This window comes from Enoplosus armatus, chromosome 14 (genome assembly GCF_043641665.1).
Source record: "Enoplosus armatus isolate fEnoArm2 chromosome 14, fEnoArm2.hap1, whole genome shotgun sequence".
Lineage (NCBI taxonomy): Eukaryota > Metazoa > Chordata > Actinopteri > Centrarchiformes > Enoplosidae > Enoplosus > Enoplosus armatus.
The window spans coordinates 22674401-22690487 of record NC_092193.1 but is presented as its reverse complement, the minus strand read 5'-3'; the positions used below and the strand labels follow the sequence as shown (position 1 = coordinate 22690487).

Genomic DNA, 16087 nt, shown 5'->3' with positions numbered 1-16087 from the left:
CATATTTAGCAAGGCAGCTATTATTTTAGCAGCTTTTATTTTATTTCAGGACAAGACAACCAAGCATTCTTTCTGGCATTACGTACAATGATTTTTTCCATCAGTGATGAGCCAATGTCAGCTGATAAAATTATAGAAGTCATGATTGATAATATCATTGTGAATGTTGTCACATTAAATAAACAGGAAACTGTACACACAAGTGGCACAAGTATCCTCTCGGAGTGCTGTAATTCTGGGTTGGGTCATATCCATCCTCAGTCAGGATTGGTCAGATATCACATACAGGTTTGCCCTCCCCGTGCGTCGGGTCATGAGTCCCTCGAAGACTGCGACAGCTCCGGCGTCGCTTTTGGTGGCCTCCACCACCACGTCACATCTGCCCGTCGCTCCCACGAGGGAGTGAAGCGCCTCAGGCCCCTTGGGCAGCGATGCCACGTCCAGATGCAGGACCACCCTCTGGGACGAGCCTGCCGCTGCCGCCGCGATCAGGGGAGGCCAGCTCTGCCCGGGCAGAACGAGGGTGACGTGAGGGAACAGCCTCTCCACCGTGGATGCAAACTCCTGAAGGAGAGAGGCGGCGGTTATAAGCACCTCAAAAGGACACCCAAATCTAATACCTGAATGACGGTACTGTGACTCCTTCCCCTGATTATCACTGCTAACACAACGTTTACGCTCTTAATGTAACAGGAATAAACTGCTGCAGGAATGGAAGCACAGCTCCTGTGTATCAGGAGCCCATTTTGGTGGACGCAGATCAGTCAGGCAGGAAGCTACGTACCTTTGTCCCGTTGGCGCTCTGTAAACCCTCCATGCTGACCCAGACAGGCCTGTAGAGCTCCTCTCTGCTGTAGGCTGACTGCAGCAGTTCGAGAGAAGCTTCCAGGAGCTGCTGGGTGTGGATCCGCAGGTGAAGACCCCAGGGGGCATCAGCTCTCTGCCCAAGCAGCTGCAGGACGTCCTGCCAACACACGTTTATGGATGTTAAAGTCAGTGACGCTTCGTAGAAACATCCCTCCGTAGAGGCCATCGAGCTCAACTGGACATGTGGACAAAAGAAACTTGTGGTTTCTTGCCAAGAGGCGGCATGGTGGCGCAGTGGTCACACGGGAGGTAGAGCAGGGTAGAGTGGGTTAGAGGGTTTGATCCCCATCCCCTTCCACATGTCGAGGTGTCCTCGAGCAAGACCCTGAACGCTAAGTCGCTCCAGATGGAGGCCAGCACCTTGCGTAAACGGACTTCACTTGTATAGCACTTTTCAATTCAAAGGTTCCCAAAACAGAACAGATTTACAGATCAGGTCTCGTTCACCTATTCACACACCGATGGCGACCGAGCTGCCATGGAGAAGGTGCTGGCCTCCATCGGGACCACTTTAGGGTTCAGTGTCTTGCTCAAGGACACTTGGACATGTGAACGAATCCCCAACTGGCTCTACCTCCCGTGTGACAGTCCTAACCACTGCGGCCACCATGGCAGCTCGGCTGCCATCTGTGCATGAATGTGTGAATGAGTCCCGATCTGTAAAGCGCTTTGGGAACCGCCAAGTTTGAGTCCATTCACCATTCGTCTCAGATGGATTCAGTAACAGATTTAGGTTTCCAGAGCCACCTTGTCTTTCCATACTGGAAATCAAAGACGGCAGGGCCCAGCTGAAATGTCTCAGTCCAACTCAGTTTCCTTTTTGAAGAAAAATAAGAAACAAAGAAAAAAAAAAAAGGTTTCCTTTTGCCACGGACAACCTGTTTCTTCCATCACCATACCTGCAGCGCGAGGGCCTCTGAGCTCTCTCCAGAACCTTCCACCAGCGGGACTCCGGGCCGGTTGCTGTCAGAAGCCACCCGAACCACCAACATACCGCCGGCACCATCTGGACACACACACGCACTTATGTTACAAAGAAGACGGTGGAGGGGAACCCGTCCCGTGGGCGCGGACTTCCTGTTTTATTTCGACATCTGAGAAAATCGGAGACATCATGATTTTTAAACCCCAGGTTCACACGTTGAGCCAGTAGATTACAGCTTGTATGATCCTAATGTCATTTTCCTTGAAAACGGCCGGACTTGCTTTGTAATTTAACACCCACTATGTGTGCCATTTTGTTGCTCGTGATTACGGCGTCTCTCGAGTGATGGCATTGCGATGGTTTCTGTGTGGTAGCGTTTGACGCCAAAGTAAGGCCTCTAAAAGAGCTAACTGAAGAGGGGGAGAAAAGCAAAACGGTGAGTGAAGATATGCAATGATGCGTTTGGTTATGTGTCCACGTACCTGACAGCTGAGCCAGCAGGGAGGTCTGGTCAGTGGCTGTGAACCAGTGGACCGCCAGGCTGTTGCGTCGTCCCGTTACTGGGGACAGGAAGTTGGTGTCTGGATAGAGGAAGTCCATCAGGTCTCCCCCGGGATAGAATCGCCTCAGGCGGCCCTGCTGCCCTTCATTAAACGGAACCCGTGCATCAATAAGTCAACGAAAACAGCAGGTGACGTTCTGCCGGTGGTTTTAAAATGACCTGAGTTCACACACAGTAATAGTTCTTTGTTTCCACGATAACGACATCATATCTCGGGCTGTAACAGAACATTCAGTCTTTTATCGACGGATCACGAGACACAATTCGTTGTGCACTATTTTACTGCCCCGCGCTGCCTTTTTGGATTATTTCACAAGATTTTCTGGTGTCAGCCATGTCTTTTTTTTTTTTTAGCTTTGCTTTAGTTTGGGATCAAATGTGGTTTTCATCATTTGCAACAGGTATTCATTAATACAAATGCCTAATCATAAAGTGTTTTATACATTTTCCACCCCGATTTGGTCACTTTTTGTGCAAATGTATTTGGGTTTTTTTCAATTAATTTGTACTAAAGTGTTAAAAAGCAGCAGTAAAGAGTTTCAGAATAGAGTTCTTGTCTCAGTTTGAATGAAGTTCAGCTTGAAGGTTTAGCGATTCGTATATGTAACAAACCACTCTGACTGTTCATTGATTGTCAAACAGCTCCTTCCTTACTCGCAGCCTGTTTGAATGCAGACAGCGTGGGTTCGTATATGTCGTAGTAGACTCTGGCGGGGTGAGTGTTGTCTCGGACGAACAGCAGGTCGCTCACGTTTGGGTGGATGGAACCCTGCCACAACGTCAGACTGAACCTGGAAAACCAGATGGCCAGAGTCAGTGTCACAAATCACTGGAGCAGAGGACGGGCGCACGGACATTTGACCCTCTTTTCTGAGCGCCGTCGGTCATTGGCATGATGCGGATTGGAAGCGGTTACCGTGGCGACTGGCTGAGGAGCCAGCTGAGGTGCTGCCAGCCACTGCGAACCAACCGGGCGTGGACTGGGAATGTCACCTGTGAACAAATGGGAAGGATGTTACTCGTCCTCCCACCCTGCCAACTACTAATGAGCACATTTCAACATCTACAATTTTTAGCTGTTGGTCAGCACTCAGTCAAAGCTGTCCCTGTATGTCTTTGCAGCTTCGCCGGGGGGGGGGCATTTTTAGCGTTCGGGTTTTCCTCTTAGAGTGTAATGAAAGGTGACCTCTGCCTGTAGACACTGAAGGGATTCCTTCTTTGGACATTCATTCCTTTCAGCGCCTGTCGCTGCAGAAACGACGGCCATTCTCCGTTTTCTGCTGTAAAGTCATAGAGCGGATTTCCTGCTGAGGAGGATCTGGTGGATCCCGGGATAAAACGCGGCATGGTAATTACGCCAGCGTATCAAATTAACGAACGGCGGAGCTGCATCGATGAAAGGCGCGGCCACACCGGCATTTAAAGCGGGACAAAATCAATCCGAGTCATCGGTCAGTTGGATGAGGGCCGAGTCGATTTGAGGATAAAACGATCTGCAAAGGGTTCAGCTTTGGTAAACTCTGATATGCAAATGGAGCGCTGCAGGAATGAGTCCTAAAACACAGAAATGAGTCAGCATTTTAACACTTCCTGTTCCCTCGTCTGGAGGTCAGTGGGTTTTTGGTCAGATGCCTGAAATAAGGTCTGTGCTTAACATGCGCTTAAGAGGTTTCAACGTTTTGTTCTACGCCATAAAATACGTCAGTAGATACCCCCCCACTCGGGAATTTTGAAGCTTTGAGGCGTCTTTAAAAAAGGCGGTTGCTAACAAGCGGCTAAATGAGACTACAGAGGTCGTCGCGGACATTAAACGTCTTCACGCCGAACACGGAAAGTCATCTACTCACTAGTCCGCCTTTACAGCCTCGTTGTGTTTATACTCTATATCTATCTGTCTATATATCTGTATCTATCTATATTCTCTTCAAAGTGAAGCTCAGCGGTGGTGACGTTGAAGTAATGCGACCGTGCTGTAGTTCCTTTATAGCCTAACGTTAGCTTTTTACTTCTGGCGATTCCATTTACGCTTCAAAAATCCTAAAAGTGGTGTTCATCAGTGAAGATTATCTTGCTGAACAAAACATGTAAGCATCATAAACTTTTAGTTTTGCCACAGAGCTTATTTTCTGCAATAATCCAAAATCCCGTGGAACAATGCCATTGGCTTTTAGTTGAGGTGAACCGGGCGATGGTACCTAAGATACTTTCAGATCTGGTCCGGGGTCTAAGACCAATTCAGACTCATTTCCACGCTGCTTGACACCTAATAACACTGGATTACCTTTTCTACCACTGATGTTTGTTTTGTTTGTTTTTGTGTGTGTGTGTGTGTGTCTGTGTGTGTGTGTCTTTTAAAGCTTACCTTTTGGGGGACATCTTTGATCATATCATACATGTCTTCCACCATGGACCTGGTGTAGGTTTCATTGAAAAGTGGAGGAGCATAAGCCACCTGTCAGAAGCAATGCAGCGTCACCGTCTGAGCCACGACCAGGTCAAAATGTCCCTTTGTCCAATATTTTGGTTTACGACCGAATACCTGCGCACCTAATGACATCCCCGTCAGCCTCAGCTGTATGGTATTTCTAAAATCCAACCAACACACACTTACTGACATGAACAGCCTGCGAGTAAGCCTATAGGGTTATATATATATATATATATATATATACTAAGTACTACAGTACACCGTGATTCATGTACACAGTACCTTCCATCCAGGAGATAAAGTCACATCCGGAAACTTCTCCTGAATCACCTGCAGAAATCTGGAACAGTAGGAAGGGAGGAAAGAGAGTGAGTTTATGAAAATGTGATACTTTTACTTTACTATGTTGTTAGCCCTATATACAGTATATAAATATATATATATATACATGTATATATTTTTTTTCACTCAGATGTCCCAAGATGCACAATTCAAGCTTGATGAATAGCAAGGAACTGATGGACAAAATACATTAAAAAAAACAAATCAGGCTTCTTCACCTGGTTCCATTGACTGGGGGCAGGAAGTCTGGTACGTTGGGACCTGGGAGGATGTCAGCGTTTAGCCACACGGGCCTGTTTATTCCTCTGCTGTCGTTCTTTTGACGGAGCAGGTCCAATGACGGACCCACTGACGCCAGAGACTTAAAATCCAACTTCACGCCTGCAGGGAGACGCAGAGGCTGTCATAGGTCGTCGGATGGACACGGACGGACAAATACACATTAGTTCTTTTGTGCCATGCTGCACCTTTTCTAGAGGCCAGCACGGCGTCCAGCCACTGGTCCAGAGTGTTGTCACTGTAGATGTGAGGAGGGTGGGCCATGATGGGGATCGGCTTCTGATTGGGCGTCCCGTAACCCTCCAGAGTGACATCTGACTCCAGGATCATAACATCACCTGGTGTGGGGGGGGGGTCACGGGTGAGTTCAACATCAGTAAATCCAGCATCAAAGAAGAATCCAATTCTGTGTGTGTGTGTGTGTGTGTGTTTACTCGCAAGAGCTTTGTTCATTTCCTCCTTGGCGTTGGCCCTGTGAAACCAGGTGGCCAACAGGCCATCAGGTTCGCTGATCTCACCCGACTGAACCAGGAAGTCCAGCATGTCTCCTCCAGTGGAGAACGAGGGAAGAGGAGCCGAGGAACCTGATTGGATAGCACTTCACTATTATTATATCTTAACGTAACGCAGAAGTGCAGTAAAGAAAATGTCCCAGAAAATGTGAACGTGTCATATAAAGCTCTTGATTCAAAAATAAAGAATGGCTGTAACACTTCTATTGTATCTTGTGTCTGACTTGAAAGGGCCGAACGTACCTGAGTTCCTGGTGAGCACCACGGCTGTGACAGTGATGGCGACCAGCAGCGCGACCAGCCCAGCGGCCACGGATATCACTATCAGGTGTTGTTTGGTCAGAGAGCCCAGATAAAGGTCTCGCTGTCTCTTTTGTCCTGGGTCCGAACCTTGGCGGTTCCTGGAGGAACACAGCAAAACACAGTCAACTTGTTACAAGCTCTCTCTTTTTCTTTTTTTTTTTTTACACTTTGTATGCATTCAAATGCAGCATTATAGAGAAGAAAAAACAATTGGGATAATATGTCTGCCACAGACCCGTTTTGTAGTCTTGCTCCCGGGCCAGTCCTTCCCTCTTCCTGACTGTCCATCCTCCTCTTGCCTGGTCTTTCTGCTGTCCGTCAAAAGAGTCAAATATGTAGTCTTTGTGAAGAGCTGCGGGACGACGCACAGCGGCTGAGGGACAGACTGGGTCACCCTCCCGCATACGAGCCTTATCCAAAGAGCAGAGATCACGGCGATTTCACTGATAAGGTGCACATGTTCTCTTCGCCCTCTCAGTCCTGACAGATCCGCAGGGGAGCAGGACAGACTCGTGCCCTTTGTCCTTTTGCCTTGGAACATCCCTTCAATAAAAACTGTGTTTAATATGGGGGAGGGGGTCCCTTTCAAAGGTCTATATGTATATATATATATATATATGTATGTGTGTGTGTGTATAATATAATTTTATATCCAGTTTATATATACAGCTGAGCAAAGTCATCACCTGGGGCCATAATCATAAAAATGATTGGTTGGATCAGGTTACATAAAGACAATATAAATGCCACATTGATTACAGAGATCTGTCATGAGGTTTATTTCTGGCTGCTAGTTGTTGGTGCACCCCCCCCCCCCCCCCCCCCGGGACCCTCAAGTATATATGTGTATATGTATATATATATATACACATATACACACTATGGGGGACGTGTACTTCAGCGCGTCATAGCCTGGCGACAACCTTGACAACGACGCTTTGATTGATTGACACACGTACAGACCAATCAGTGACGGGTGGCGCTGTGTCTATGTTTTTAGGTGGGCCAGAACATCTGTGGACGCGTCTGTGGAAACAAGTATAATGTCGTAATTGTGATTTTAGTCGTGGTGAAAACCGGGACATTTTAGTGTTTTACAGAAATTTGTTGGGACACCCGGCTTGAACTACGTAGTCCCAAGCAAGTTGTTTTACCGTCCAGCAGGGGCGCGGGGCGTCACGTTGCTATGGCAACATGGTAGCGAAGACACACAACAGCATTACAACATTTACGACAATGTCCGGGTCTGTGGCAAAAGAAGAAAGCCGGAGGAGACGCGCTCTGGTGCTGAGGCCGTAAGTTGGTCATTTTGTTAACATGGTCATTAGCAAACGAGTCGGAGCCATGCTAACGGCCAATGCTAATTTGTTTTTTTTTCCTCCCAGCTCTTCTCGAACAATTAACATTTCAGTGTCCGGCATACACGGAGGCAGCCAAAGCACACGACACACAAACAGCGTGGTGGTCGGTTCCCCGAGCAAGAAGAGCCTCAGCCTGGGAGGGGGCAGCAAAGTTCTGGAGAAAAGCGTCATTCAAACTCCGAGACAAGCCGTCCGGGTAACTCGCAGCAGCAGCGGCAGCACTGTAGCTAGGCGGGCTGTCAGCTAGGTGGCTAATTGCTCTCCCGCCCGCAGGTGTTTGATGACGACGACAATGACGTCACCCCTCAGCCGCTGTACCGGGCGGACCCGGCGGCCGCGCAGGCCAAAGCCGGCAGGTTCTTCCTGGACGAGCTCTCGGCGGGGTCGGCGTCAGACCAGACGACAGCCACCGGGAGCTTCGCGATGCCTTTCTCCAGGTACCAGGGCTCACTGTTTGACACCCCTTTTTGCCGCCCATTTGGACATTTTCACCTTGTAAAAAAATAAATAAAAATGCACCCTGACATTGTTTTGCAGGTCAGTATTAGGAAGCAGCAGAATCTCCAGCCAGTCCACCATAGAGTCCATGAATGAGGAGATTGAGGATACATTTTCCAAACGGGACATGCCCGTCAACTTCCCAGGTTCATTACATTATTATAATTGTTATGTGTTAGCCGGTTTTGTTTGTACTTTTTTTGTTTATTCCTTTTGATGACAATGTTTGTCTTTTTTTTTTTTTTTTGAGCTCCACCTTTAATGTTGGTACACAACAATGAGATGATTTTAAATGAAATGCAGCAAAATACAGTTACATCTGCCATATTTTTAAATGTCCCACATTGTAGAGATTTCCATGTCTTGTTTGATTATAAAGCAGCTCTAGGTGCTGTATAAATAGTACGTTGTTTGGGGGTTGTTCAGTCTAAGATGGCTTGGGGGTGCATAAAGGGCCAATAGAGGATAAATAAGGACTTTTTATGAACTGTGAATCATGCAAAGCGGAGTCCCAGAATAAAAATGTGGAACTGGAATTAGCACAATATGTGGCCTTTAATGTGACATGTCCTTTGAGGCAAAAGTGTGTGTGCTGTTTCCCTTGCCAGATGTGCCGGTAAAAAGAGACACTGTGAAAGAACACGTGACAGCAGACATGTTGAAAGAGGTCGTAGACGTCTACGTCTCTGAGACGGACAGCATTTCACTGCTGGACATACCCAGCACACTCGTGTCAGTGGATGCTGATGACGCGGACGCTATCACGTGAGTGACGTCGTCTCGTCCCTGGTTTTTTCAGCCCTTTGACAAGATCTGAAATGCGTGTCAAGCCAACTTTGAGTAAACGTCCTCTGGGAAACACAGACCACTCTTTCTGAACTTTCTCTCCATGTTGCTGTCCTGGGACACACACGCATTCCATCTATTGAGCAATAATCCTTTGGTTTTAACAAGATGGTGTCATCTTCACTGTTTTCACAGAGAGAGAAACAAAGTGTATGCTGAGGTTTGCAGGAACAGAATGGGCAATGAAAAGTACGTGGATCGATCGATGCAGACCTTGAACGGAGCAGCTAAAAACAAACAGGTCCAGAGTGACAGCATGGTCATGGTGGACGCAGGTGAGGCTCTTTGTTTCCCTCGGAGCGCACTATCTTAAAGCTGCTTTCGTTGATTTTTCCTTGTGGCCACTTGGGGGCAGCAGAACAAGCTGAAGAACACGACACAAGTTATTATGGCTAACGAGATAATTTGGCAATTTAAAGATCCAGTCGATACAAAGCAAGGTTAGCATTTCACTTGTAGTTGTGTTTCCACTCCAATATACTCTCCTTTTAGCTCTGTTTAGGGCTCAGCCAACTCTTGAGAGTTACAATCTGGCTCTTTAGCTGATGTTCGCCAGCTAGTCTCTGTTCGCTTGTGTACAGTGGGTTTATCACTGAAAACTGCGGGGAGAAAACTAAACCTATGAGCTAAAACAGGGTAAAAGCTGCTACTGTTATATTACACGTGTTGTTTTGGTTGCATGTATTGTGCATGCGCGTGAGGACACACATGGGAAATGCGCTACACATTCCTGCTGCTGGTTTCACGCTATTCCATTGATTGACAGTCGGTGGCGGTAATGCGCAAAGAAGTGTGGCAGTGTGCCCGCAAAGGCAGGGAAGAAGAAGACTGGCTAGCTAGCAAACAAAAATGTGAACAGTGCTACATTTTAAAGGTCCCATATTGTAGAAAATGAGATTTCCATGTCTTGTGTGATTATAACCTATTCAGACATTGTGCCTTTAAACGAGCCGTCAGGACTTCTTTAAGGTTGTGATGTCACAACTGTACAGTCGCCGCCCTCAGCCACGCCCCCCAGCAGGTCATCTGCTCCAGACACAGCACCACCCACCAAGTACAGAGCTGCTCTAGTGGAGTCCCAGAATAAAAACACAGAGCTGGAAATTAGCATCATATGGGACCTTTTAAAAAAAAAAAAAAAAAAATTAAAGTAATTTAAAAATCAGCTTTGCAAATGTTTTATGAGGAAGTAAATGCATTCAACACATTTGCTAGACACTAATGCTTTTTGGGGAGAAACGCTGAATATAACTTTTTATTTGTTTATTCAAAAAAAAAAAAGACAAGGCATCTTTAATGGTTAACTTGAAAGAGGATTGCTAAGCTCTGTCTTGTGTGTCAATTCTTTTCATTAGCGATCAGTCTCCTCATAAATGCGTTTGGCCTGTAAAATCCCAGCAAGCCATGAAAGATATTCAATTTACTATCATAGAGTAAAAATATATAATAAGTGAAAATATTCACATTTGGGAAGTTGGAATAATAACTTCAGCAATTCATTGATTATCGTTTGTTCCTATGAAACGTTTTTGTCTCTAGATAGAACCAATCCCTCTGTGCACAGTTAGTATAGATCATTCAAATGTTCCATGTCCGCAGCCACGACTGTTACCGCCTGGGACATGTGCAACGCTTTGACCAGCCCTGAGCAGGACGAAACGGTGTGTAGCCCCGACCCAGAGACGGCTGACTGTCCAGAGGCCGTGGACACCAGCAGAGGTGCAGAGAGGAGCGTGTCCGCGGGCAGCACAGCCAGCGCAGGTAACAGGTGCTCTGCCTCAGTCTGTGTTTTTGTTTTTTTCGTGGGGCGTGATTCCACTCCAGATACAAAGAATGAAGTTGAACATGAATTCCGACGGTTTCCATTCCCTCCTCAGCCAGCGCTGCCAGCTCCCTGAAAGAGGCGGACGTGCTCGGGAACGGATTCGACGCCGAGTCCGACCTGCAGCTGATCACGCTGTCGGAGAAATTCAAACACTGCTTACTGGCGATGGAGAGGAGCATGCTGGGAAACACCTTTCAACCCAAGCTGGCTGCTTACAGACAGCTGCCCCCGCGAGAAGGTAGACACACTAGTGTTGGTGTTCTGTACGCCTCATAACTGGTGCAATAATACACATAGACGCCCGTCACGGGTCAGTTCAGATAAGATGTTAATGGATACTAATGGATAACAACGTATCCACCTGAATGACTGTGTCAGACCCAGACAGTCCGGTGGAGCAGAGGGAGGAGGACGCAGAGGCCCCTCCATCTCCAGCCCTGGAGCGCCTCTGGGCTTTCAGCTGTGAGCTCAGCAGAGGACGCAGCGTCAGCAGCATGGCCTGGAACAAGAAGAACCCGGTAACACAGACACGGTCCGCGAAATAACACCCGCGCCGCTGTCCCTTTGTCTTCTCGGGCGGCGTTTTGGAATGTCTCTATTGAATCTGGCAGCACTGTGGGATGCAAAGCGTCAATCATGCCTGTGTCTTCGCAGGCCTCCGGAGTGGTCGCTAGGAGGCGCCAGCATAACATAATATTTCTGTACGTCGTCTTACAACAACCGTCGCAGTGACGTCGACCTCATCCATGTCACCCTTTTTTCATGAATGTAGCTACTAGCAGCTGGCTAGATATGTAGGAAGATGACGTAAGACTGCCTACAAAACTCTGATTGGTCAATTGTCTCTTCAGCCAGGGGGGGGGGTAAACAGCCGTCTATCAGGCCAGGCCTATTAGAATTGCTGAACATATCTTGAGCGACATTTCGGAGGTCTGGACCCAGGCTAACATGTTCCCATGTTGTGATATAAACACTTAACAACATATAATGGAGGTAAATGGAATTTTAAGTTGCAGTGACAGGGGAAAAAACACTTGTCAGTAGTTTTCATTGGAACAAAGTATTCTTTGTTTGTAAAAAAAAAGAAAAAAAAAGTTCTAAATATATCATGGATTCTGCCACTTCACTCGCTCTGCTTTCTCTGCTAGGACCTCCTGGCTGTGGGCTACGGTGAGGTGGACTCTAGTAACCAGAAACCAGGCCTGGTGTGTTGCTGGTCTCTCAAAAACCCCACGGTACGACTTTTGTGTTAACCTTTATTCACCCGCCCAAACCTTTCGAGACGCCATTCTCCCCGGCGCTTTATAACGTGCATCAGCTGCTGTCACGTGTGCCCCCCCCCCCCCCCCCTACAGTGGCCCGAGCGTGTCATCCGCTGCGACAGCGCCGTCACTTCCCTGGATTTCTCATCCAGCAACCATGCTCAGTTGACCGTGGGGATGCAGGACGGCAGTATCGCTATCTACAATGTGCAGGGCCGAGACCTCAAATCCTGCGTCATCAGCAGCAGGTGAGGAGTGTGTGTGTGTGTGTGTGTGTGTGTGTGTGTGTGTGTGTGTGTGTGTGTGTGTGTGTGTGCGCGCGCAGTAAACAGTTACAGGTGCTACTCACGTCATTGCACTTTACGTCCTCCGGTGCGCAGCGCGTGTCCCAACAGGCACTTGGGGCCGGTGTGGCAGCTCAAGTGGGCCCAGCAAGAGTTGAGCTTAACGGGGGAGGAGAGGGTGGAGGCTCTCTTCTCCGTGGCGGCCGACGGCAGGATCAGCAAGTGGTTCGTCTGCAACAGTGGCCTCGACTGCACGGGTACAGTACTCGGTTTATTACAGTTCGGCTTAACGCACAGAGTGACGAGGACTCTAAAGAGCAGCAACCAGAATTGCAATGTAGCCCATTCACAAAGGCTGCTGGAAGAGAAATGCTTTTCGTTAAAGTTCATTTACATATATAATCATAAGAGTTTAGACACTTTTATATATAACTATATACTTCCATTTTTTTTTGTCATGTTGAAACTGCAAAGGGACTTCAAAACCACACACGTAGTATTTAGAACTGCTACGAGAATGTGCTCATACCGATTCGGCATCTTTAGTCGTCACAAATAAGTCAAACGCATTATTATTATTATTATTATGATTATTATTACATGATTACATAATGCGATTGCGCGTCTCTCACCGCAGACCTGATGAAGCTCAAGAAAATTCACAATGCGAAGAAGAAGGCCGGAGGGAACAAGACGGAGAGCGTTCTGTCAGCGCTGACCCCTGGTCTGTGTCTTGACTTCCATCCAACAGTAAGTTGGTTAACAGGGAAATCTCAATAGATCGGCGGCTGAGCCTAGTTCCTGGGCTTTTTGTGGGAAACTACATATACATACATACACATATATATATATATATATATATATAAACATGATGTGTTTTGGGCTTTTGATCCTTTGGCTTTATTCTCTCCTGCGTTTCGTCACTCCTCCAGGATCCCAGTATCTACCTGGTTGGCACATGGGAAGGTCTCATCCACAAGTGCTCGTGTTCCAACAGTCAGCAGTTTCTGGAGACTTACAGGAAACACTTTGTGAGTCTGTCTGGATAAAAGCCCCCCCCCCCCCACCTCCTCCTGATACAGCAAGTACAAGGCCTTTGCTTATTAGTCCACGCCACAGACTGTGTGTACAAAGATGGCAAAAACATCCCGATGTGTACTTTGACTTTTTTTCTTTTTTTTTTGTTTGGCCCATGTCCCAGCCGCTAACGGGGAGGGGGGCGGGGCTTATGACCTATAAATCGACACGTTTTTTGGCTTCACTTTCGGGGAGCTGTCATGTCGTCCATCTTTATATACAGTCTATGGTCCACGCCAACCTTGTTAAATCCGTTACTGCTGTCCCACAATGCATTGCGTACGCCAGTAACAGAAAGTAACATTTTCAACTCAAGTTACTCTTTATTCTTTATATAGATGTTAAAATCTAATTTTGTGACCACTTCATGTTACTAATCAGAGAGAACCTCAGTAACTTCCACATCTTGTCCCCTCAGTGTCCTGTGAACTGCATCTCATGGTGTCCCCTCAGTCCTGACGTGTTCCTGAGCTGCTCCTCTGACTGGACCATCCAGCTGTGGAAGCAGGACCACCGTAACCCAGTGTTGAGCTTCGCCTCCAGCCAGAGAGCCGTGTGCGACGTCAAGTGGTTCCCGAAGCGGGCCACGGTGTTCGGAGCCGTCAACGAGGGACAGCTGGAGATCTGGGACCTGAACGCGAGCGTGTGAGTCAGCCTGAAGAGAGAATTGTTCCCGCGTTTGTCTCTCCGATGCGAAGCGCGAGCCACCATGTCCGCTTCTCTCCCTCAGCTTGGACCCGATCATCGTGCAGCCCGCTGCCCCCGATGTGAAGATGACGACCCTGCTGTTCGCTACGCAGACGGACTGTGTCCTGGTGGGGGACAGCGTCGGGCAGGTGACTGTCTACCAGCTGAAGAACCTCAGTGTGGGAGAGAGCAGCCAGGTAACAGTGAGGGACGGGCGGCCTTCATGCAGAGCCGGCTGCCGGCATAGACACCAGGGAAAATAAATTCATCGATGAATACCTAAAGAAGAAATGTCCAATGTCAGAATAACGTCATGAGAGTTCTGCTGGAGTCGGGGCACGCTCCCATCTCGATCGTTTGGTTCTCATTAAACTCTTATCTTATGTTGTAGGAGGATTTTAGTCTCGGAAAACCGGGTAGTTACTTTGGCAGCGGCCAAAAAAACTCAAACACCGTCACACGCACACACGACAGACGGTGAATTAACAGTGTTATGAGTCTGCGTTCGGTTTGGCGTGTATCTGATCCACCAACCAGCGCTTACTTTAGGGAGAAATCTTCATTTTTGAAGCGGTCTTCTCCCACTAAAATCCAATAAACCAGCGGAGGCTGGCGGCGAGTTGAGGTGACAAAATTCAAAATGTCGAGTTTGCGCGGAAATACACTTTATCTGTCATGGATTATATTGATGCCAAATTGACCAGAAGACTGTCGAAATATGAAGCACTTCATCTTGTGTTTCCAGAGTGATGTGTTTTTACGGACACGTAAGGAATTTTTAATACATTATATTTCTTAAAGGGGGTTTGGTGCAATATATAGTTTGATTCAAACTGCTGATATGTATATTTTCTAACGTTTTGTCACCACTACAGAAACAATAGGTAACTGCTTAAGTATGATAAGGTTGTCTGACTTTTACGGCTGTTAGTTATCGGTTTGATTAATGGCTTAATAATGTGTGTATTCTTTACTGAGAGTGGCTGATCAGGCTAATTATCAGCTGTTTATATATATATGCAATAACCCTGAGGTATGGCTGGACAGTGGGACAAATGCAACACTTATACTTACCAATCAACTGCTAAACTACTTGTAGTTTAAATGAGCCCTTTTCTCTGGTCACTCGGGGTCTTTTCTTTCAGGTGGACATCCTGGAAGGCATCATCCGCTCTGCAGCTTCCAGACAGCTTTAAGAAACACTGAGAGGAGTCGGGTGGTTGCCGTCGGAATGCTGCTGTTTTCCATCATCACATGATAGAAGGTGACGAAAGTGGCCATGTCTTTCACATTGCCATGTAGTCATTTAACCGTTTATGTCATCGGGTGTGAAGTGTCACCAGTCACCAGGACAACACTGAGGTAAACGTCTCACACACTGAAGTGAAAAATAATGACTGAACACACTAAATTTGTAGTTAAGCATGTTTATTTTGATATGACATTATGTTTCCAATTTGAGTGCTAAAACAGGAAGTGGAAGAAGCCAACTTCCTGTGCTGGGTGGGGTTGGGGGAGGGGCTCTGGAGTACACATTCTTAAAGAATGGCAACATGTGGTTATTTTGTTTTGGGTTTTCTTAGTATTTTCAATATTGACAATTACCATTAGTTATTGGTGCTTTGTCATTATTGGTTGTTGGGTTTATTTTGGGTCTTTTTAATTGTATGGCATTATGTTACCCCCCCCCGTGTCTGTGTAGGCTAGCCTATAGGTATACTGTATGTACCCCCAGATACCACTTTTCTTTGCTTGTGTGTTTCAAACATTTGCAACTTTGTTTTTTGTAGTGACCAAATGTTTGGCCAAATAAAGCCTTAACTTTACAACTTGTCTTACTGACTATCTGATAACCGTTCCACTAACACGTGCGCATAATCAAGAGTAACCCACTTCACAATTCTCATTGCCAGCAACCTTTTTTATTCTTCATTTGAAAAATAACAATCTCCGAAGCTGAATCAGAACAGCACATGTCATAATCCACGGCCACATCGATACATGTATTTCAACAAATATTCTCAATACT

At 46.9% G+C, this 16087-nt stretch overlaps 2 protein-coding genes across 2 annotated transcripts; one reads left to right on the top strand and one right to left on the bottom strand.

Annotated features, from left to right (window-relative positions):
• Positions 1–261: 261 nt before the first annotated feature.
• Positions 262–6622, bottom strand: fam151a (family with sequence similarity 151 member A). Its single transcript, XM_070918880.1, has 13 exons — positions 6447–6622; positions 6159–6316; positions 5838–5987; positions 5592–5741; positions 5343–5505; positions 5065–5122; positions 4717–4806; positions 3271–3347; positions 3009–3145; positions 2275–2436; positions 1767–1873; positions 785–964; positions 262–564 (listed from the first exon to the last, which is right to left on the bottom strand). Exons 1-13 carry the CDS (start codon positions 6620–6622, stop codon positions 262–264), a joined length of 1911 nt encoding a protein of 636 aa, XP_070774981.1.
• An 832-nt stretch (positions 6623–7454) lies between these two features.
• Positions 7455–15254, top strand: dnai4 (dynein axonemal intermediate chain 4). Its single transcript, XM_070919347.1, has 17 exons — positions 7455–7513; positions 7604–7775; positions 7853–8016; positions 8117–8223; positions 8686–8842; positions 9059–9198; positions 10523–10684; positions 10801–10986; positions 11127–11266; positions 11897–11983; positions 12104–12258; positions 12391–12551; positions 12932–13044; positions 13227–13325; positions 13790–14016; positions 14102–14255; positions 15204–15254. The coding sequence occupies exons 1-17, from the start codon at positions 7455–7457 to the stop codon at positions 15252–15254; spliced, it is 2334 nt and encodes a 777-aa protein (XP_070775448.1).
• Positions 15255–16087: the final 833 nt, after the last annotated feature.